At 44.4% G+C, this 22,547-nt stretch overlaps 1 protein-coding gene across 3 annotated transcripts in view; it reads right to left on the reverse strand.

Annotated features, from left to right (window-relative positions):
* Positions 1–22,547, reverse strand: part of LOC112238016 (pleckstrin homology domain containing, family M, member 3) — a 49,147-nt gene that overhangs the window by 18,655 nt on the left and 7,945 nt on the right. For all 3 annotated transcript variants that reach the window (XR_002951540.2, XM_024406614.2, XM_024406622.2), the window contains exons 3-6: positions 13,404–13,647; positions 12,398–13,179; positions 1,460–1,605; positions 884–1,077 (exon numbers count right to left, since the gene is read on the reverse strand). Coding sequence is in view for 2 of the 3 variants with exons in the window: in XM_024406614.2 (XP_024262382.1) it covers positions 884–1,077; positions 1,460–1,605; positions 12,398–13,179; positions 13,404–13,647 (1,366 nt within the window). In the remaining variant the exon portion in view is untranslated. The remainder of the gene's footprint in view (positions 1–883; positions 1,078–1,459; positions 1,606–12,397; positions 13,180–13,403; positions 13,648–22,547) is intronic.

The raw sequence follows: 22,547 nt of genomic DNA on the forward strand, positions 1-22,547 counted from the left end.
GACTCTCAAAAGCACATAAAGAAGGACATGTTTTAGACACAAGTATATGGACCAGGACTGTCTTTAAAAACAATATTACTAACCTGGACAAAATGAGAAGCTTACTAACCAGTTCTTTAGAGATGTGTTGAGTGTACTTCACAAAGTGCGAGTACAAGAGTATAGTGTGGGGAGGGGGTACGAAGAGTGTCTGTAGTCCATGGGAGTGACCCCATCCAGGGCAGTGAGCATCCATCACCCCAGAGACAGGCCTTTTAGTCTGGACCCCCTCACATAAACACAATCCCCTCATTCCCATCATACGGAGAGAGCATGTAGGGGCCTTAAGGCCTACAGACAGTCATACTCAACGTGGGCTAGGAATCAAGTCAACAAAGGGTCTTTCAAAGGACATCAGACATACAATTACCATTCCAAGCTTCTTCACTATATTCCTGTGTTTTATGAAATCCTACTTTGATGCTTGCAGTCTCATTACACACCATTCTCTCTCTTCCTCCTTCACATCACCCTTCACTGTCGTGGCCCCCCAACATCTTGCCCATTCACAACTCTTTATATCTGTAGTCACTAAAGATGGTCTTGGAGTTTCAGTTCAGTGCCCATACACCTGACTCAATAATCAAGGCCTTGATTAATCATTCTTTAAGTACTCCCCTCATCCCATGCCCCTCGCCTTCAAAGCCCCCCTCGGCCACAGCAGAGCAGCAGCTGAACAGGTATCTGAGGAGGCTCTGAGGAGGAACTGGGTCTACTACAGTTTGGAAATTGCCCCCCTCTCACCTTCTACGGAGACCCTCGGCCACAGCAGAGCAGCAGCTGAACAGGTATGCTCTGAGGAGGAACTGGGTCTACTACAGTTTGGAAATTGCCCCCCTCTCACCTTCTACGGAGATCCTCGGCCACGGCAGCGCGGCAGCTGAACAGGTATGCTCTGAGGGACTGGAGCTGCTGTCTCAGGCGCAGTACTGCAGCCAGGCCCTCACAGTGTTCATACAGACACGGGTTCAGCTGCTGCACGTCCAGCAGGGGTTCCTCATACACAAACTCCAGGAACTCCTTGGCCTGCTTGGACACCTGGACAGGACACAGGGGGAGGGATGGGAGGGCTGAGTGGTGGAGAACGCATAGGGATGCGGGGTTGTGACTGTGTATACATACATGTGCGTACGTATGTACGTACGTACGTACGTGCGTGCGTGTGTGTGTATGTGTATGTGTATGTATGTATGTATGTATGTATGAGTTGTGGGACCACATGGGGTAGTTTGGAGGGAAAATGTAACCTGGCAGCATTCTCTATACTGTATGGGGGCACCCAACCCCACGTCCACGTGTCCACCCAATTTAAGATACGAATGTGTGTAACTAGGGAACGTTCCCAAGTGTATTTTAGAGTGTATCTCAATAAGTTGGACATACTTCTGAAATGTGTGCATTTATCACCATTGATTCTCACCTTGTGTCTGTTTGTGTCCCAGTTGTGCAGCAGGCGGGCAGGGATGAGGAACAGGTTGTCTTGATGACAGCTCTGGCAGTAGTACCAGCCACTGTAGCAACACACCTTGGCCTTGCCCCGCGACAACCCTACTGGCTTCTGACACCCTGCACAGAGATAGAGAGGAGATACTGGATAAGGGAGTATGTGTGTGTGTGTGTGTGTGTGTGTGTGTGTGTGTGTGTGTGTCTGCGTGTGTGTGTGTGTGTGTGTGTGTGTGTGTGTGTGTGTGTACAGCTGAACTAAAGCACAAAATGCTCTGTGTATCTGGAGCTCCAAGTTGAGCAATAAAGTCCCTCCTTTACTAGAAATGACCTGTTGGGTAAGACACTAAAGACAGCTCATATTCAGGTCACAGAGAGAAGCTGTTGTCAGGAGATTGAAAATCCCATTTGCTACGGCTAATGATTAGAGAGGAGAGACCCAGTCAGTCTGGGCTCTTAAGCACAGTGTTAATATGTAGCAGTTTATGGCACCTCTTAATTGCCACACTAACCACGTTCAACCAAGCAAACAAACATCTATAACTACGAGAACCATTAAACTGCAGCCACATCACCTGTTCAGTAAATCCCTCAAACCCAGTTGAGACTGAGGCAGAGATCAATAGGTTTCCCCAGTCCTACCTGCAGTCACAACAAGAAGGGACTTCAATGCTCTGCTGTCTAATGAACACTAAAGAGAGAGATCCTAGGATTCTATTGAGGATGTTTAGAAGTGCTGCTATCCTCTGAAAACCCTCTTCTATTGTTCCTGTCTGCATTCCCCCAAATACTCAGGTCCCACGCCACGGGTGACGATTGGAACCCAAACAGGTGAAAGGGGCAACAGCAGGTATCCCTTATCCCCAGGATGATCTGGTAGGGCCGGGAGCGCCACAGAGGAAGAAAGGAACAAGAGAAGTGGGAGAAGGCAATGGAGGGAGAGGGGGAAGGACCTCAGATGGATAAAGACTTGCACGCTCTTGCTCTTTTTCGATGGAGCGTGGTGCCTTCCTCTTTACTTCACAGAGACAAGAGAGGGGCAAGAGATCAGACGTGGATAGAGAGAAGGAAAGAAAAGAGACAGAGGAGAGGAAAACACCGTCTCCATAGCCGGACACCAACGCCAGCTATCAGAGCAGCAGATCAGGACCTGAGAGACTTAGAATGAACATAATACAAGTCTCTGATTTCGTCTGCGGAGGCTTTCTATGGGATGTTGTTGTTGAAGTACCTGATAGAGCACTAGTGACAGTCTATGACTACAGAGAGAAACCAAAGGGTAATGCGTCTCAAATAAAAACATATCGGGCCGGCGGCTCAAGCCTATTCCTGGACATTAGGCCGAGCACTTGTAATGGAGATTCTTCAATGAGCATGCTTTTTAGTCCAGGTGTAAAATCAATTTGGGAGTAATTGGTTTAACATTCACCACTGTGTACATAAGGGACACCAATGTAAAAACCTTACAGATCGCAAACACTACATTAACCCAATAGCCTCTCCAGCCAACATCTTAATTACCTCAAACTCTGGGGACAAACTTTGAGGCCTATTAGTTTCTACTATGATTCAGTCAGAGGGAAAGCCGGTGGAGAACACAACCCAAAGCAATATAAGAGGCCCCAATGAGTCAGATAAATGACTAAGCAGGGACCGATGTGGTGTGTCCGTTTCTCTTGGAGAGAGAACCCATCTCCTCCTTATGCCTTCCTAAATCCAAGGCAATATGGCATAAACACAGGGGCTGCACTGCCACTGGCTGAGGTAAGGAGTTAGCCATGCACCAATCAGGCACACTGGAGCTAATGTCAACTTGAGGTTTTTGTGGCAGGGACCCCAAGCTATAAAAAGAGAGTTGGTGTCTTCCCCCCTCAACTCTAGTTCCCTCTTTACCATCCATCCTCGAGCTCACACACACACACACACACACACACACACACACACACACACACACACACACACACACAGGAGGCTGCAGTGTGGCGTATACCACAGACCATGCGGCGGGGTGTCGTGTGTCGAGGCTGCCCTGTAATCAGTGTAGGAGCGCAGCACAAACCCACACTAACCACTCCGCTCCATAAATACACACATCCCATCCACTCCCCCAGAAAACAAACCAGCCTGCTGCTGCTCTGATGCCCATCAACTCAACTCACTAGGGCTGGATTTAGCCATTGGGGTTTTCTGAAAAGGGCTCCTCCAAGTGTTCTCGGAAATTATTGATAGCATTCACTAACATTGTCGTTTCCAGAACTACACCGTGGCTTCTGTATAGGTTCGATTCTCCGAAATAGGATCCAGCATGTTTAAATCTGGACGGTAACTTGTTGTGTTGGATGGTGCCTTGGCAATACAGATCCTATACTAATGATGTGGATGATGTGGCTTATTTTAGTGAGTGTGTGATGGATGTTAGGGCCTCCATGGGCAATGTCCAGCAGAGAGGAGAGGATGGTCAGTGCCAGCGGCCAAACGCTGTGTAACTGCTGGGAAGGAGCTGGCCACTAGCAAACCACAGCTGGAACGGCCGCTGGGTCTGCTGTCACTGTCAGTAAAAACAACAACAACAAAAACCCTCACACACAACAAAAAAAACGCATATTGATCTACATGGTTACAGTTTAGTCATATAGCAGACGCTCTTATCCATAGCAACTTACAGTAATGAGTGCATACATTAATACTTTTTCATACTGGTGCCCCATGGGAATTGAACCAACAACCCTGGTGTTGCAAGGGCCATGCTCTACCAACTAAGCCACACGGGAGCTTACTTCATGGTTATGTCCTCCCTAAAGCCACAGCTCCCTAACACAGCTAGGTACATTCTAGTAGCCTTCTAGTGTAGAGTGCAGAGGGCAGAGGGACAGAGCAGTGGTGCTCATGGGAACAACATGCCCTCTAGGATTGTCTATGCCCACCAGTGTGGGAAAGAAGAGGAATAAAACCATGGACCCACCATCTCAAGCTCCCACTTGAGAGGCCACTGTAGGGATTCCCTAAAACCTCCAGTGTCGCCTCAAAATGGCTGACACTGAGGGGAGGAGAGGTGATGGGAGGAGATGGAACGTGAGAGAAATCCACTGTTGTAATACTGAGGCACCCCAGGTCTACCTGCTGCTATGATGAAACTGTGGCCCCTCAGGTCCCAGTCCAACAACTAGAGAGGGTCAATTCTGCTCTGTCGTCCCCAGAGAGAGGTTCCTACTCAACCACGCTTTCAACTGTCCGACGTTTTACACCACCGCACTGCTGAGTGGACATTGACCAGTGTGTGTGTGTGTGTGTGTGTGTGTGTGTGTGTGTTTATGTGTGTGCATACACAGGGGGCAAAGACAAGAGGCCTCTGCTTTGATGCGTCTCATTCAGGCAGACGAACACTTGTGTGTGAGGGAGAAAATCGTGTGTGAGAGAGAGTGAGAGTGCTTGTGTGTGTGGGGAGGGTGAGAGTGAGAGTGCTTGTGTGTGTGGGGAGGGTGAGAGTGAGAGTGTGTGTGGGGAGGGTGGGGGATGCGCTGCCCATCTTTTGATGTGAACGCCCACCTCTTCCCCTAACACCCCTTTCCACCTACAGATTCCCACCCAACCCCAAAGAATCTCTCTTTTCTCAACCTCGTCTCCCTGGTTGTCCCTCTGGATACTCCAGTCCTCCTCTCTTCCTCGTCCCTACAAAGCCCTCTCTTCTGAGGACCCTGTGAATGTACACAGGCTGAAAGACCGGGGTCAAGCAAACTTTGAGAGGAACCTGGGGGTACATTCAGCCCCTTATATAAGGGTAGAGGAGGTGTTGGGGGGGGTAAATCAGGCTTCAAATGAACATCGGCAACAGAAAAAAAAACATGTGTTTCCCCATGTGCAATTAGCTGAATAAATATTGCTCATTAAATTCTGTTTCAGTATGGGTTTGATGTGAACAATCACTTGTCGCATATGCTTGTGGCGCAATTCTTATGAAACAAAAGGACAAAGACAACACACAGGTGGAGGGTCACTGGCCTTTCATGGTAGGGTCCTGAACTACATGACTGGTTAGCAAAAGTAACTGCCTAGTGATTCCAGATATCTATGAAATATTACCTATAATTACTAACAATATGAAATAGTAGTTATAGTATTTCTTAAAAAAGTAGTATTTCATTTTTTTTTAATGATAAATGTAACGGATTACAAAAACACGGTAACTGTAATCCATTACGCTACCAGCAAAAATATTCTAATCCGATTACAGATACTTTTGAAAAACTAGATAATTAAATTCAGAAAGGATGTTAGCGGGGAAAAAATAACTTTTCCAAATGACATTCAAATAAGCCCCGAAAAAAGTTTAATTTGTTCCACCTGAGCGAATCTGACCACAAGTCAGAGATCACTATGATGACACACCAAATGTGCTTGATCGATTGCGGGAAAAAAGTAGGAATAGGCTTTTGTAGGCTATTATAGTCCCACCCGTGTCTTCTTATGGGGAATAAACGTTCGAGGTAATCACCACAGCTGCTCTCTCATTTAGCTATTTGTGTCTTGCAGAAGTTTGGAAACACCTACTCATTCAAGGGTTTTTCTTTATTTTGACTATTTCCGACATTGTAGAATAATAGTGAAGAAATCAAAACTATGAAATAACACATATGGAATCATGTAGTAACCAAAACAAGTGTTAAACAAATCAAAATATATTGTATATTTGAGATTCTTTAAAGTAGCCACCCTTTGCCTTGATGACAGCTTTGCACACTCTTGGCATTCTCTCAACCAGCTTCATAAGGAATGTTTTTCCAACAGTCTTGAATGAGTTCCCACATGAGTTCCCAACTCATCCCAAACCATCTCAATTGGGTCGAGTGATTGTGGTCAGGTCGGGTGATTGTGGTGGCCAGGTCATCTGATGCAGCACTCCATCACTCTCCTTCTTGGTCCAACAGCCCTTACACAGCCTGGAGGTTTGTTGGGTTATTGTCCTGTTGAAAAACGAATGATAGTCCCACTAAGTGCAAGCCAGATAAGATGGTGTATCACTGCAGAATTCTATGCTAGCCATGCTGGTTAAGTGTGCCTTGAATTCTAAATAAATCACTGAGAGTATCAACAGCAAAGTACCCCTTCTCCTCCATGCTTTATGATGGGAACCACACATGCAGAGATCATCTACTCTCTCACAAAGACACGGCGGTTGGAACCAAAAGTCTCAAATTTGGACTCATCAGACCAAAGGACAGATTTCCACCGGTCTAATGTCTCGCTCCTGTTTCTTGGCCCAAGCAAGTCTCTTCTTATTATTGGTGTCCTTTAGTTGTGGTTTCTTTGCAGCAATTTGACCATGAAGGCCTGATTCACGCAGTCTCCTCTGAACAGTTGATGTTGAGATGTGTCTGTTACTTGAACTCTGTGAAGCATTTATTTGGGGTGAAATTTCTGAGGCTGGTAACTCTAATAAACATATCCTCTGCAGCAGTGGCGGTCCTCATGAAAGACAGTTTCATCATAGTGCTTGATGGTTTTAGCGACTGCACTTGAAGAAACATTATAAGTTCTTGAAATGTTCCGCATTGACTGACCTTCATGTCTTAAAGTAATGATGGACTGTCGTTTCTCTTAGTTTATTTCAGCTGTTCTTGCCACAATATGGACTTAGTCTTTTACCAAATAGGGCTATCTACTGTATAACACCCCTACCTTGTCACAACACAACAGATTGGCTCAAACACATTAAGAAGGAAAGAAATTCCACAAATTAACAAGGCACCCCTGTTAATTGAAATGCATTCCAGGTGACTACCTCCTGAAGCTGGTTGAGAGAATGCCAAGAGTGTGCAAAGCTGTCATCAAGGCAAAGGGTGGCTACTTTGAACAATTATAATATAATAATTTAATATAATAATTTGTTACTACATGATTCCATATGTGTTATTTCATAGTTTTGATGTCTTCGCTATTACTCTACAATATAGAAAATATTAAAAATACAGAAAAACTCTGGAATGATTAGGTGTCCAAACTTTTGACTGGTACTGTATATATCCATTGATTCTTGAAGAATATAACTTATAAATGCCTCATGAGCTTAGTTCAACTGTCATACACCATCAGAACCCAAAATATAAACTTGTTTTTCTCCAATGTTTGTAAACATTGTAGATGTAAACAAAAACTGTATAGTCTCATATCAAAATTATTGTTTTAACCATGTTATCAAGGATGGTCAGTCCTTGCATCCATTGCTCTGTCTATTAGATCTGAGAGTCATTACATTTCTCCAGTCCCATCCCTCAGTTCTTTACCAAAACAGAGGCGGGTTGGACATTTTGTTATTGTTTCGTCTGTGGATTTGCCCTTTAAACAGCGGCATATTATCAAGATATCAAAGTGTCACCAACAAAAAGGTAAACAATAGGCCTATAGCAAATGCAGCATTTGGCATTAATTTTTTACATGTAAATAGCACTTTTCAGTAGCGCTCAAAGCACGCCATTCCATAAGGGCAGCATTTATTTATCAACTGAAATCAATGAGCCCAATCAGTCCTCCATGACAACAAAATCATAAACAGAGTAGGGCTGGATAATGAGTCTTTAGTTTTTGGGTTATACTCAGGTAAAACTATTTGGCTAATCTATCCTTCCATATTTCCAAGTCCTATTCTGGAAGATCAAGGGGTGTAACATTTATTGGAATGACTGGAATTCTGATAGACTTTGCTTTTTAATGTATAGATATAATTTAGTAGTTGTATTATATGTAGTAGAAAGTGATGGGTTAGAAAAAGACTACATAACCAACCCATAAAGTAAAATTTAACATCCATATATGGCCAACTAGGTAAACTTTAACATGGATTTATCCTGCAAAAGATGTCGTTCAAATGGTAACATGCATTTTTGTCTTCTAAAAGTATGTAATCAGATTACGTTACTGAGTTTGGGTAAGTTAAAAGTTACCTTACTGATTACAATTTTGGACAATTAACTAGTAACAGATTACATTTTTAAAAAAACATGTTTTAAACTACGTAACAATGAATATAGTGCATTCACATATTCATCTGACCAGTGACAATCTTATAGATGCATGTAGGTCACAGTTCAATATTCATCAAGATCAAAACAAATGTGTGTTCAGCCAGGCCCAGAATTGTTTTTGATTTCTTTTCTTCTGGATTCATGTGAATACAGATGTAAGATCTTAATTTGACCCTTTCTCACAGCAGGAACATATAATGTGAAAATTTAAATTATTGTGTGGATTATAAATGTAAAATATTTGTAGGGGTTGATATATTTTTAGTTAAGGTAAATCAAGTCTGATATTTTAATGTGGAAATTACAAAAACTTTAGAAGCATTTTTAACCTAGAATACACTACAAGTTTTCTGCAATAACAGGATGATCAAATTAAGACCCTTCATCTGAAGATTTGAGACGCCATGCCAAAACTCCTCATTACAGACCGCTGTTCTAACAAGGATATTTTGACTTCACTCTCCAGTCAAAAGAACAGCTGAGAAAGAAATGGTAAAGCACATGAGATTTGAGTCAGATTCTCCTCCCCAATTTGTCCTTAATGACATGTACTCTTATAATCTCCACCCAGCACAGCCAGAAGACGACTGGCCACCCCTCAGAGCCTGGCTCCTCTCTAGGTTTCTTCCTCGGTTCCTACCTTTCTAGGGAGTTGTCCCTAGCCACCGTGCTTCTACATCTGCATTGCTTGCTGTTTGGGGTTTTAGGCTGGGTTTCTGTGTAGCACTTTGTGACATCTGCTGATGTAAAAAGGACTTTATAAATACATTTGATGATTTGGCTAGCACAGGGAAGAGCAAGGCAAGACAGGGGGAATGAAGACAAGAAGATTCAACTCAAGGATTGTTTTTGGTTGTTTTGTTGCATTTCTTGGCCTATTGTGCTCTGGCCTCTTTACAAATTCCTAGACCATTAAGTTGCTGAGGTCTGATGGGTAATTAGTAGACACCAGAGCCCAGTTGAAAAGAGGGTGCACATGCTCCCTCAACCTTCCCCCCAGAATCACACACACAGGCACAGGAGGAGGCGGGGCCAATCCTCCATCCATCATCTATCCTTTATGGGGGCTAACAAATTGGTGCCAGAGGGTGTCGGCCAGTGGGGAAGCGGGGGACAGAAGAGGCACAGGGTGCTCAATCACAGCCCCCAAATAGACAGAGGGGCGAAAGCTACAGTAATGGGGACCCCTGAACCCCCACGCCCCCCTCCTACACTCCCTGGCTATTGTGCTCTCTGTCAGACCCAACAATGGTTAACTTCCCCTCTCTCCCACTCTTCTCTCTTTCTCCCACTCTCTCACTTTCCCTCTATTTGCCTGTTGTCCTCACCCCTCCTCATCGCATGTCCCCTAATCCCCCTAACAGAGCCGTGGAGGCCAGGGATATTTGTTTAGGGAAAAGCCATTAAACTGTAATACAACAGGCTGGCTCCTGACTCTCCATCCAAAGCTAAGTGACTGACAAGAACAAGCAGTCAAAAGGAAACTGGCACTCTACCAAGGAGCCAGGCAAGGGGATTGGGGAGGGCGGGAAGAGATAGAGAGAGGAAAAAGAGAGCGAGCGAGAGAGAGCACGAGAGAGAGGGAGATAGAGGGGGGACAGAGGGAGAGAATGAGCCAGAGAGAAAGAGTAGAGTTCAGTGAACACAGTGACAGCATGAGAGACTGTGTGAGTTTGAATGAACGAGAAAGAGAGAAAGGAGAAATAGGGAGAAAAAGAGAGCGCATAATTAAAGGGTTTTGTGAACAGAGCATGGGACAAGCTGTATCCAGCTGTTATTCTCTGCTTGTGTCTCATTCAAAGAGGTCTGCAGCCCGAGCAAAAAGAGCCCCTGTATCAAACAATTAGCTTCCGCATTGACGATAGCATCCCAGCCTCCCGGGCGCCTGTCTTTGATTATAAAAAATGATTTTTTTCCCTCTGCTTTATGCCGGCCAATTATCGTCAGGTGCCCGTTCCCCTTGTTCAGTGGTCCTTTCAGATGGCATTAATAGAGCTGGTTACAGAGGAGAAGGAGGAAACCACCTCATTCATCCCCTTTTAGGAAGCACAGATTTCACACCCAGAAAGACCAAACACAGAGCCGCCATGGCTCCATTTACTGAGCTGTCAGACAGAAGAAGGGGCTATCTGGTAGTGAGATATCAGTTATGGTCCACTGAGGGAACAAAACAGATGTAATGGTGGAGACATCTCTAAGGGGAACTATGAACTGTAGCTACCTCTCTATAACTCCTACAAACATACAGGTCAGGTCATAAGCCTAGTAAATACAAAAACTGCTACAGTCAGCCAGCCAGCCAGTGTGTGTGTGTGTGTGTGTGTGTGAGAAAGCTGGTTATTTGGGGAGGGGGGTCTGTGACCCCCAGTGGTTTAACAGGTGACTGGTCTAAGCTCAAAGGACTGGTGGCTGTGGGTGAGAGCCCCAGACACCTTGATCCCCAGCCGTCTCCCAGCCTCCCTTTTGAAGCCAACCACAACAAAGCTGCATTGCCAACAAAGGTAACGCCACCGCACAGGACTCTGGGTAATGCCATGTCGTCGTGCAGTGAAAAATAAAGAGAAACAAAATAGGGGTGTGTGTTTATTTGGGTTGTGGTGAGGTGAACTCATAAAATTACAGACCCCAAAAGATCTGTGGGTCTACCAAGTGTTCCATTGGAGGGATGCTGTTTGTCTGTCTGTTTGTGTTTGTTTTGTTGGAGGGAAAGTGGCATTGACTGGGTGTTGTGATACATCATCCTAAGTGTAATTAATAACTTCACCATGCTCAAAGGGCTATTCAATGACTGTTTTTATTTTTACTCATGTACCAATAGGTGCCCTTCTTTGCGAGGCATTGGAAAACCTCCCTGGTCTTTGTGGTTGAATCTGTGTTTGAAATTCACTGCTCGCCTGAGGGACCTTATAGACAATTGTATGTGTGGGGTAGAGAGATGAGATAGTCATCAAAAAAACTATGTTAAACGCCATTATTGCACACAGAGCAAGTCCATGGAACTTATTAAGCACATTTTTACTCCTGAACTTATTTAGGCTTGCCATAACAAAGAGGTTGAATACTTATTGACTCAAGACAATAAGTTTTTTAAAATAATTTGTAAAACAAATTGGAAAATCATAATTCCACTTGGGCATTACAGGGTATTGTGTGTAGGCCAGTGATTAAATACCTCAATGTAATCCATTTTAAATTCAGACTATAATATAACACAATTTGGAAAAAGTAAAGGGGTGTGAATACTTCCTGAAGGCACTGTAGATAGGATTGAGAGATACAAGGCCTATATTGCACCATCTGACAGTCATTAGCTAGCTACCCTCACAGAAGTATGCATCTGAGATTGTGTAATGCATGTGTTTGCAGAGCACTACTGAAGTATGCATCTGAGATTGTGTAATGCATGTGTTTGCAGAGCACTACTGAAGTATGCTGTCTCTTTCTGCAGTAATATCAATAGATTTTTGACTAATTACAGGGATTACTCCTTGAGTCAATATAAAGCCACGGTTTTGATGGATTATGTTATAAAACATCTTTCCATAAAGAGTAGAGATATGTAGATGAACCAGTGATGTGACAGATTATATTTTTCGAACTTTAGTGAAGAATGTGTCACTTTAGTGTCTGTGTAAAAAAATACTTTTCCGGGGGTTTATATTTTACACGTCTGCAAGTGTGTATTAACATGCATGTGTGAATTCGATTTTTTAAATGTAACCTTTGTTTTGGAAATGTGCTTTTAGCGTTCCCAACTCCCCTTGAGAGACCCTGGGAGAGTGGGGTCACGGCCAGGGTCAGCCATCATCAACGGCGACCCTGGAGCAATTAGGGGTAAGTGCCTTGCACAGACTGACTGTGTGTGTGTCTGTGTGGTAACAGGCGGAGGTCTCTACCTGCACACCTGAAGCTCTGGGTGGTCAGGCCCTTCTCCACAGCCAGGCAGGTGAGGATACTGAGGAAGCTGGTGGTGACTGACTGTCTCTTGGCCCTCTGGGCATCCCTCTGCCTCCTCTCCCTGGAGGGCTTGGTCCTCAGCAGCACCCCCGTCCCCATCGACACTGCACCTGGCTGGGCCTGGCTGGAGCCCTGACCCTCCTCCCCCTGGGGCCTCTGGGCCGCCACGGCCGTCCGCAGGGCCTCCACCCAGTCCTGGGCCTTGAGTTGGCTCTCAGCCCGCAGACGGAGCACCTCTCTGGGGAAGACTGCCTGGAAACGGGCGGCGCTGGACCCCTCGTCCCTCTGCACAGCCAGGCAGGAGGCCAGCGGGTAGCGGAGGACAGGCTCGGACACGGGCCCCCGGCCCTCGGTTGGGAAGGCCTGCAGCGTGGAACGACTCAGCACAAAGGTGAAAGCCCTCCAGTTGTTGAGGTCAGTCTGCTGGTGGAGCAGACCCACCTTAAGGACATCAGCACAGCGCTTGGTGAACAGGGGCAGGGCCGTGGGCCGGGCTGGGGGGAGATGCGAGGTATGAGGGGTCAGGGCAGCCTCAGCAGGACCAATGGGGTCTGGTCTGGTGTCGAGACCTCCAGAGGAGATGGATGACGACGGAGATAAGACTGGAGGCGGCTCTGCCTGTTTGTGGGCGGGCCGGGCAGCCAATACTCTCTCCCAGATCTGCCTCCTCCAGTCTAGCGCCTCCCACTGGCAGGCGGCACGTAACTGCAGGCGGGTGGAGCTGTTGAAGATGAGGTCAGTGAGTGGTCTATTAAAACATGCTGTTATGAGAGAAATAACTTAAATTGCAACTCATTTTTATGTAATTGACTGTTGACTCCAACAATCTTTGATTTATTTCATTTAACCTTTATTTATCCAGGAAGTTCCGTTCAGGTTAGAAGACCTATTTTAGGAAGGAGACCTGGCAAGAGGTCTCCTAAGAGTTGAGCACCTTTATTTTACCTGTTGAAGAAGAGGGCCTGGAGGACTCGTCCGTCCTGTGGTGGCTGGGGCTGGCTAACCCCCTGGCAGTGGGACAGGGAGTAGGCGGTGCAGAGCTGGCGGTTACCACTGCTGTCCAGGCTGTAGAGACGCAGCTCACAGGGGGTCAGCTCTAGGTGGCAGATGCTCCAACGACCCTTCTGACCCTCACGATGCTCCAGGGAGCCCTGCTTCACCACACTGCCGCTGCTACTGTCCTTATGGGCTGGAACAAACACAACATATATTCAGCAACAGGATCCTCTGCAGAAAACACTATTTGATATACAGCAAAACACCCGTGGTGGAAAAAGAACCCAATTGTCATACTTGAGTAAAAGCAAAGATACCTTAATAGAAAATGACTAAACTAAAAGGTGAAAATCACCCAGTAAAATTCTACTTGAGTCTAAAAGTATTTGGTTTTAAATATACTTAAGTATCGAAAGTAAAAGTATAAATCATTTCAAATTCCTTATATTAAGCAAATCAGGCGGCACCATTTTACAGATAGCCAGGGGCACACTTCAAAACTTAGACATCTTTACAAACTAACAATTTGTGTTTATAGTGACTCCGCCAGATCAGAGGCAGTAGGGATGATCAGGGATGTTCTCTTGATAAGTGTGTAAATTTTTACATTTTTCCTGTCCTGCTAAGCATTCAAAATGTAACGACTACTTTTGGGTGTCAAGGAAAAATGTATGGATTAAAAAGTACATTATTTTTCTTTAAGAATGTAATGTAGTAAAGTAAAAGTTGTTAAAAATATAAATTGTAAAGTAAAGTACAGATAGCCAAAAAAACTACTTAAGTAGTACTTGAAAGTATTTTTTACCCCACTGCTAAACACATAGGCTAGAACTACATTTATTAGGCCTTACTTGTTATATTGAACAATGTATAGCTACTGGAAGAGGTTACAAGTAGAAGATAACAGCCTTAGAAAGATTCAGAGGGCAGACAAAAGAACAGCGACTATCTGATTGCAAATGAGTACGGCGGAGTGGGGGGGGGGGACCCTTCCAATGGGCTAGGCTGCCAGCCACACATGCTATTACCACTCACAGAATGTCTCTGCAACAATTTCATCTTATTATCTGCTCATTGGATCAATAACACTGGCCTCCATTCAACAGTCAGCACTCAGCAGTGTGCTCTTGGCTAATATACCGCGTAGGACATTCATTCTCCCATCATTAAGGACACATCTTCAAAGCGTAGCCTGGAATTCTCAACTTATTAAACAACTCAAATGCGACACATTACTAAGTGCAGGGGCAAACTTCTAACTGCCTAGCCTATTCTGGGTCAGCTTGCTTAGCCAGCATTTTCACTAAATGAATTAGGCTACCATGCAACTCCCACCATTTGAGGGCCACAAATCTGATAGCACTTTTGACACGTTATTTATCGGAGCCAAACACAGATGTTCAGGTCTGAACGTGAGAGATGATATTTTGGTTTGTGATAGCAACTAGCACAGTTAGCTTTGAAAGTGCTTCCTTTCAGGTCAGCAGGAAGAAACAGCATTGTTACCCAGAACGCTGTGCAAACACAGAGAACCAGGAGAAACTCACTTATCTGGGGCACACCCTCTCTCTGCCCTTCCTCCCTCCATCCGTTTCTTTTACACACTCCTTTCTTTATCTCTTTTCCTTTCCATTCCTCCTTTTTGCATCTCATCTCTCAGCTTCCTGTTCAGGGGTTTGGTGGATTTTGACTTGTGCCGTGGCTGCACGTAGGGTGTAGAAGGGCAGACGTGTCTCCACCTACCAGTGGCCCAGGAGCATTGCTGAAGCCAAATAGCATTGCACGTAAATAGAAATGTCTGTGAGACATATAGGAGCCACTTTCCTTATCTGTAGTGCTCCAGCATACACTAGTTGTCATTGGAGCACAACTCGCAGCCCTGACGTATACTTGTTTTTATCCTTAACAGAAATGTTGTTATACCAGGGTTCACAGGTGGGTGTAATCCTTGACCAATCAATGATAACTGATAATCAACTGACCAAAAAATAAAAAAAATATTACTGGAGTTCAGTTCAATGTATCTTGTACTATACTGTTATGTAGCCTACCTGCAATTTCACTCCCCTTTAAAAACCCAATAGGCTCTGACCCAACCTAGTCCCTGTTCACCTCTGTCAATCGAGGGTGGCAAAAGGCATCTGTGGGTCTGTAGGCTAATTTGTCTACGTTTGTCAGACGGAGAGAGCAGATGCCAGAAGCCCGGGACAGACGAACAGACGGCCGGGCCGGTTGGCCGCTGTGCTTTGGCCTTCGGGAGCCCCTCAGGCAAAGGTTGGGGGTGCTAGGGGGCTCGCCTGTCCCCCTGGGCTTCAAAGGCTCCTGTGAGCACGTGGGTGCGGTGTAGGTCACTGTTCATTTCACGCTACAAAGGAGGCGAGGCGCACGGACATGACTCAATTAGTAGAGTCGCAGTCGGCGCTTTGCTTTGCTGGGCCTGGTCAACCAGCAGCATCCTAGCCCTACACGGCCCTACACCTCCACTGGATTGAACTGGCTGTCCTGACCTGGCCCTGCATGGCCGTTAGTGCCACCTGATGCGATAGCGTTGCTGAAAAGTCACAGGGACTTAACATTAACGTGATGTGAATGGTCTGGCCCAGAGGCAGGTGAGGAGAGGACATCTTGTTATGAACTCATTGTTGGTGTCTGAGCAATCAGTTCATATTATACTCAACTCAAAACTGTGTGGTTTAGCTGTGCTTTGTTCCCTAGTGATAGTATAATAGATTCACTAGATGAACTCGGCTAGCCTAATAAGATGGGGAAATACTTCTAGAAACGAGGCTAAATGTGGTTCAAATGGGCAATGGTCCCTTTCCTTCCTTCTTTCTTAACTACTGAAGTAAACGAAGGTGGTGGTGGGGTGTCCCATCCATCTTACTGCACAAAAACACTGACAGACAAGGTGTCACTTTGAGTCTTGCACTTGCATGCTTAAATACTCTTTAGGGACCAATAAATATGTAAATGCAGCCAGGAGCCCGATTGAGATTCAGCCTCCGGTCGCCACGCTCGGTGGAGAGTGGTGCAGAATTAAGAGGTGAGACATTAAGAGGTGAGACACACACACACACACACACACACACACACACACTGTTCAATTACTACACCACCGCTTGCGTGCCGTGACATCATGCTCCGGTAACGCTGTGAGACATGAACAAGCTAATGTTACGCCACGCAGCCTTGGGCACCAACAGCCTGAAATCAAAACTGACATTCTGTAAAACCACCAACACATAGCTAACGCTTGCCTCAGTCCTGCAGCTAAAACGCTGAAATAGGATATCAGTCCATCCAGAGCTGTAATCACACTAAAGCAGCTGCCTTAAGGCTTACATGGGGACGTGACAATAAACACTGTACATGGGCTAGGGTGTAATTTGGGGGGGGAGGGTTGTACCAGGAATAGGGAGTACCGGTTAGGCTGCCAAAGTCCAGACAGAATTGCTAGAGCAGTCACTCTTACTGTAATGACTGACTGCCACACCCAGACAGACCAAGGACAGCCAATCACAACAGAACAAGTGCCATTTTATAACTTTGGCCTTTAGAGACGAGATGTTTTACCAATGGACCCCCTGGTGAATCCTGGACACCATAACCAGGACAGACAGACTCAAAGAGAACAGAAAGGAATGTTTTTTCCAGTAAGGAAAACATCCCAAACATAACTATACATTATTAATGTTCTATTTAATTCGCTGGTTCCTACTTACACCGAACAAAAATATAAATGCAACATGCATACACTTGTAAGATTTTACCGAGTTACAGTTCATATAAGGAAATCAGTCAATTGAAATAAATTCAGTAGGCCCTAATCTATGAACTTAACATGACTGGGAATACAGATATGCATCTGTTGGTCACATCACCGATACCTTTAAAAAAAGTAGGGGCGTTGAACAGCAAACCAGTCAGTATCTCGTGTGACCATCATTTACCTCATGCAGCCTGACACATCTCCTTCACATAGAGTTGATCAGGCTGTTGATTGTGGCCTGTGGAATGTTGTCCCACTTCTCTTCAATGGCTGTGCAAAGTTGCTGGTTATTGGTGGGAATTGGAACACGCTGTTGTACACATCGATCCAGAGCATCCCAAACATGCTCAATGGGTGACATGTCTGGTGAGTATGCAGGCCATGGAAGAACTGGGATATTTTCAGCTTCCAGGAATTGTGTGCTGATGCTTGCAACATGGGGCTGTGCATTATCATGCTTAAACATGAGGTGATGGTGGCGGATGAATGGCAAGACAATGGGCCTCAGGATCTTGTCACTGTATCTCTGTGCATTCAAATTGCCATTGATAAAATGCTATTTTTTCCCCATTGTCTGTAGCTTATGCTTGCCCATACCATAACCCCACCACCACCATGGGGCACTCTGTTCACAACGTTGACATCAGCAAACCACTCGCCCACACGAAGCCATACACACTGTCTGCCATCTGCCCGGTACAGGTGAAACCCGGGATTCATCCATGAAGATCACACTTCTCCAGCGTGCCAGTCAGTGGAGGCTCCTCAGAGGAGGAAGGGGAGGACTATCCTCCTCAGTGAAATTTCATAAAAATAAAAAGTGAAACACTAAAAAAGTTTTCCTTTATAGATACAACTATACATGTCACCAAATAATTGATTAAAACCGTTTTTTAATGGTCTATAGTAACTTCAACTGCACTCTCTGGGGTAGCACCATGGTGTAGCCAGAAGACAGCTAGCTTCTGTCTTCCTCTGGGTACATTGACTTCAATACAAAACCTAGGAGGCCCATAGGCCTCACCCCCTTCCATAGACATACATGGTAATTATGACCACTTCCGGAGGACAACCTCAAACCAATTCAAACTTTTGCAGTACTGACATGTTGTCCATCCAATCATAGGATTAGGACCAGAGAACGAATCTAGTGTGTTGTATTGGGGTTGTGCCGCAAAGCATTATGGTGGGTTCTATGTATTGAGAAGCTTGGTGGATGCCAACCGCTGTTAAACCTCATCAAAGAAGATGAAGAGAAGCTTGGTGACATTATTGGATAGATTCAAAAGTGATAGTTGAGAACCTTTTGGTTATTATTCCATGCAAATTAGTTTCTTCAAATTACAGGAGATGGGGGTGAGATTATACATTGTTTTCTTGGTTTTAGAACTTTATTTTTGTGTCCAGTTAACAAGGCAAATATAAAATCAATTGTACTAACTTCAGTAGCAAGTAGCCGTAGCTAGCTAGCTATCTACCAGCGTGCCGTTTTCGCCGCCAACTATGGAACGCCGTTTGGGTCTTTGCTATAGATATTGCTGGCCTTGCCTGCTTTTTGGGAAGTCTGCCTGCGCCTTGGGCGAAAGAGGGGTACAAAGACCAGAAGAACATTGATCGTTCAGCTAAATGGCAAAACAAAAGCAAGGTGCATATAAATGGCCACATCAGATTCAAGTTTCTGGTGAAAAGCTGCATCGATCATGCACTTTCCACTTTCTCCCGGTATTTATTTAGCAAATATAACACAATCAATCAGGACAGACCCAAGCAAAACCTTATTACACAAATGTTGTATGGGTTGAAAACGAGACTAATTTTCAGTCTGATCAACAGTAGGCTACTAATAAGAGCAACTGCATACAGCCTACGTGCGCTGTCCATTTGGTCTGGGTAACTGTAAGGAGAAAATGTGAATGTGATCAAATTTGGTTTATATTCAAAATGTGGCTGGCTAGGCTGCCTATTCGTTTTCAATCCCAAATTGTTAACTGGAATTAATCAACATAATAGCGATGACAGATGTGCGTCATTTTTTTTTTTACAAGGCCTACAGTTACATAGAACTGCATGATGCAAACATTCATAAAGCAAGCTCAGCCCTGTGAGTGCTATTGTCTATCAGTTGTTGTCTCTGTGTCTGGGTAGAGTTTGCTAATCTAGTCTTAACTATAATTCATATAACCTAGTATAATGTTGCTGCAGTTGGACAGGGTTTTCACCCCCCAGGGGCCAGGAGTTTTTAAAGTAAAAAAAAAAAAAAACATGTGATCTGATTAGGAAAAACTGGTCCCATCATAGCCCTTACAACATTTTTACAACGGATTAATCACTGTCACACCTTATAGGGTCTCCAGTTAACAGATAAGGTAAAACTCTGGGCCCCCGGGGGTAAAAATTGCCCTGCCACTCTGGGACCTATGGAGCCACCAGTCTGCTTGCAGTTGTCAGTTATGTGGATGACCAGGGCTTTATTCAGGAATGTTTCTTGGGCAAGTGGGTGGGTGAGATGCGCAGTCTGTGTTTAACTTCATGGAGAAACTTGTTGTTCAAACCTATGGTGCAGCTGTAATGGAATGTACAGTTGAAGTCGGAAATTTACATACACTTAGGTTGGAGTCATTAAAACTCGTTTTTCAACCACTCCACAAATTTATTGTTAACAAACTATAGTTTTGGCAAGTCGGTTAGGACATCTACTACTTTGTGCATGACGCAAGTAATTTCTCCAACAAATGTTTACAGACAGATTATTTCACTCAATTCACTATCGCAATTCCAGTGGGTCAGAAGTTTACATACACTAAGTTGACTGTGCCTTTAAACAGCTTGGAAAATTCCATAAAATTATGTCATGGCTTTAGAAGCTTCTGATTCACTCAAATTATGTCAATTAGCCTATTGGAGGTGTACGTGTGGATGTATTTCAAGGCCTACCTTCAAACTCAGTGCCTCTTTGCTTGACATCATGGGAAAATCAAAAGAAATCAGCCAAGACCTCAGGAAAAAAATTTGTAGACCTCCACAAGTCTGGTTCATCATTGGGAGCAATTTCCAAACGCCTGAAGGTACCACGTTCATCTGTACAAACAATAGTACACAAGTATAAACACCGTGGGACCACGCAGCCGTCATACCGCTCAAGAAGGAACCGCGTTCTGTCTCCTAGAGATGAACGTACTTTGGTGCGAAAAGTGCAAATCAATCCCAGAACAACAGCAAAAGGACCTTGTGAAGATGTTGGAGGAAACAGGTACAAAAGTATCTATATCCACAGTAAAAACGAGTCCTATATTGACATAACCTGAAAGGCCGCTCAGCAAGGAAGAAGCCACTGCTCTAAAACCGCCATAAAAAAGACAGACTATGGTTTGCAACTGCACATGGGCACATAGATCGTACTTTTTGGAGAAATGTCCTCCGGTCTGATGAAACAAAAATAGAACTGTTTGGCCATAATGACCATCGTTATGTTTGGAGGAAAAAGGGCGAGGCTTGCAAGCCAAAGAACACCATCCCAACCGTGAAGCACGGGGGTGGCAGCATCATGTTGTGGGGGTGCATTGCTGCAGGAGAGACTGGTGCACTTCACAAATTAGATGGCATCATGAGGCAGGAAAATTATGTGGATACATTGAAGCAACATCAAGACATCAGTCAGGAAGTTCAATCTTGGGTCTTCCAAATGGGACAATGACCCCAAGCATACTTCCAAATGTGGCAAAATGGCTTAAGGACAACAAAGTCAAGGTATTGGAGTGGCCATCACTAAGCCCTGACCTCAATCCTAAAGAAAATGTGTGCGAGCAAGGAGGCCTACAAACCTGACTCAGTTACACCAGTTCAGTCAGGAGGAATGGGCCAAAATTCACCCAACTTATTGTGGGAAGCTTGTGGAAGGCTACCTGAAATGTTAAACAATTTAAAGGCAGTACTACCAAATACTAATTGAGTGTACCGGTATGTAAACTTCTGACCCACTGGGAATGTGATGAAAGAAATAAAAGCTGAAATAAATTACTCTACTATTATTCTGGCATTTCATATTCTTAAAATAAAGTGGTGATCTTAACTGACCTAAGACAGGGATTTTTTACAAGGATTAAATGTCAGGAATTGTGAAACTGAGTTTAAATGTATTTGGTTAAGGTGTATGTAAACTTCTGACTTCAACTGTATCTGCTACTTGTATTTCCAACTAAGTCCTCTCCTGTTCCCTGATTAAGAGGTGATGACCACTCCACACTACTACCATTGTCAACTCTGTCAAGACATGAACTGAAGCCACGTCTCATGTGCCCGCTCATCCACTGGCACATTGAACGTTTTCTCTCCAATCACGGAGTACCCCTATCAATTTTTTCTCATTACTGTATATAGTCAATCACATACACAATTACACATTGATTTTACTTGCTTGGACTAACTCATTCTTAACTCTTTAGTCTGTGTGGTGTGTTTTATTATAGTTTTTCTTCCCAGTCAAACCCTGAAGTTAAGCCTCTGAACACCTCAACACCTGCCTCATACCCTCAATCACTGCTGTGATCCCTTCCCAACACTAATTAGCCCTCCCATTCCCCATAATATACATTTGTAGTACAATATTAAATGCTTTAGGTTAAAATAATTACTTTGACGATTTTTGAAACACACTTTGATGTCTCTGTGCGTCCCGTGCCTGTACCGTGGGTCTCCCATCCTCCTCAATTTTTCAAGTCACCAGCCTCCACTGGTGCCAGTGGCTATCGAAGGTGAGCATTTGCCCTCTGAAGTCGGTTACGGCCGTCTGCGGTTGAGGCCAGTTGGACGTACTGCCAAATTCTCCAAAATTATGTTGGCTTATGGTAGAGAAATTAACGTTCCATTCTCTGGCCAAAGCTCTGGTGGACATTCCTGTAGTCAGCATGCCAATTGCACTCTCCCTCTAAACTTGAGGCATCTGTAGCATTGTGTTGTGTGACAAAACTGCACATTTTAGAGTGGCCTTTTATTGTCCCCAGCACAATGTGTATCTGTGTAATGATCATGCTGTTTAATCAGCTTCTTGATATGCCACTTGTCAGGTGGATGGATTATCTTTGCAAAGGAAAAATGCTCACTAACAGAGAAGTAAACAAATTGGTGCACAACATTTTAGAGAAAAGCGTTTTGTGCGTATGGACATTTTCTGGGATTTTTTAAATTTCAGCTCATGAAACATGGGACTGACACGTTGCATTTATATTTTTGTTCAGTGTTGATGAAAAGTCAACAGAATTGAGAGATTCATTAGATGAGGTGAACCAATTGAAAGACCAATTAACAGCTAATAAAGCTAGGCTATA

This window comes from Oncorhynchus tshawytscha, linkage group LG03, assembly GCF_018296145.1.
Source record: "Oncorhynchus tshawytscha isolate Ot180627B linkage group LG03, Otsh_v2.0, whole genome shotgun sequence".
NCBI lineage: Eukaryota > Metazoa > Chordata > Actinopteri > Salmoniformes > Salmonidae > Oncorhynchus > Oncorhynchus tshawytscha.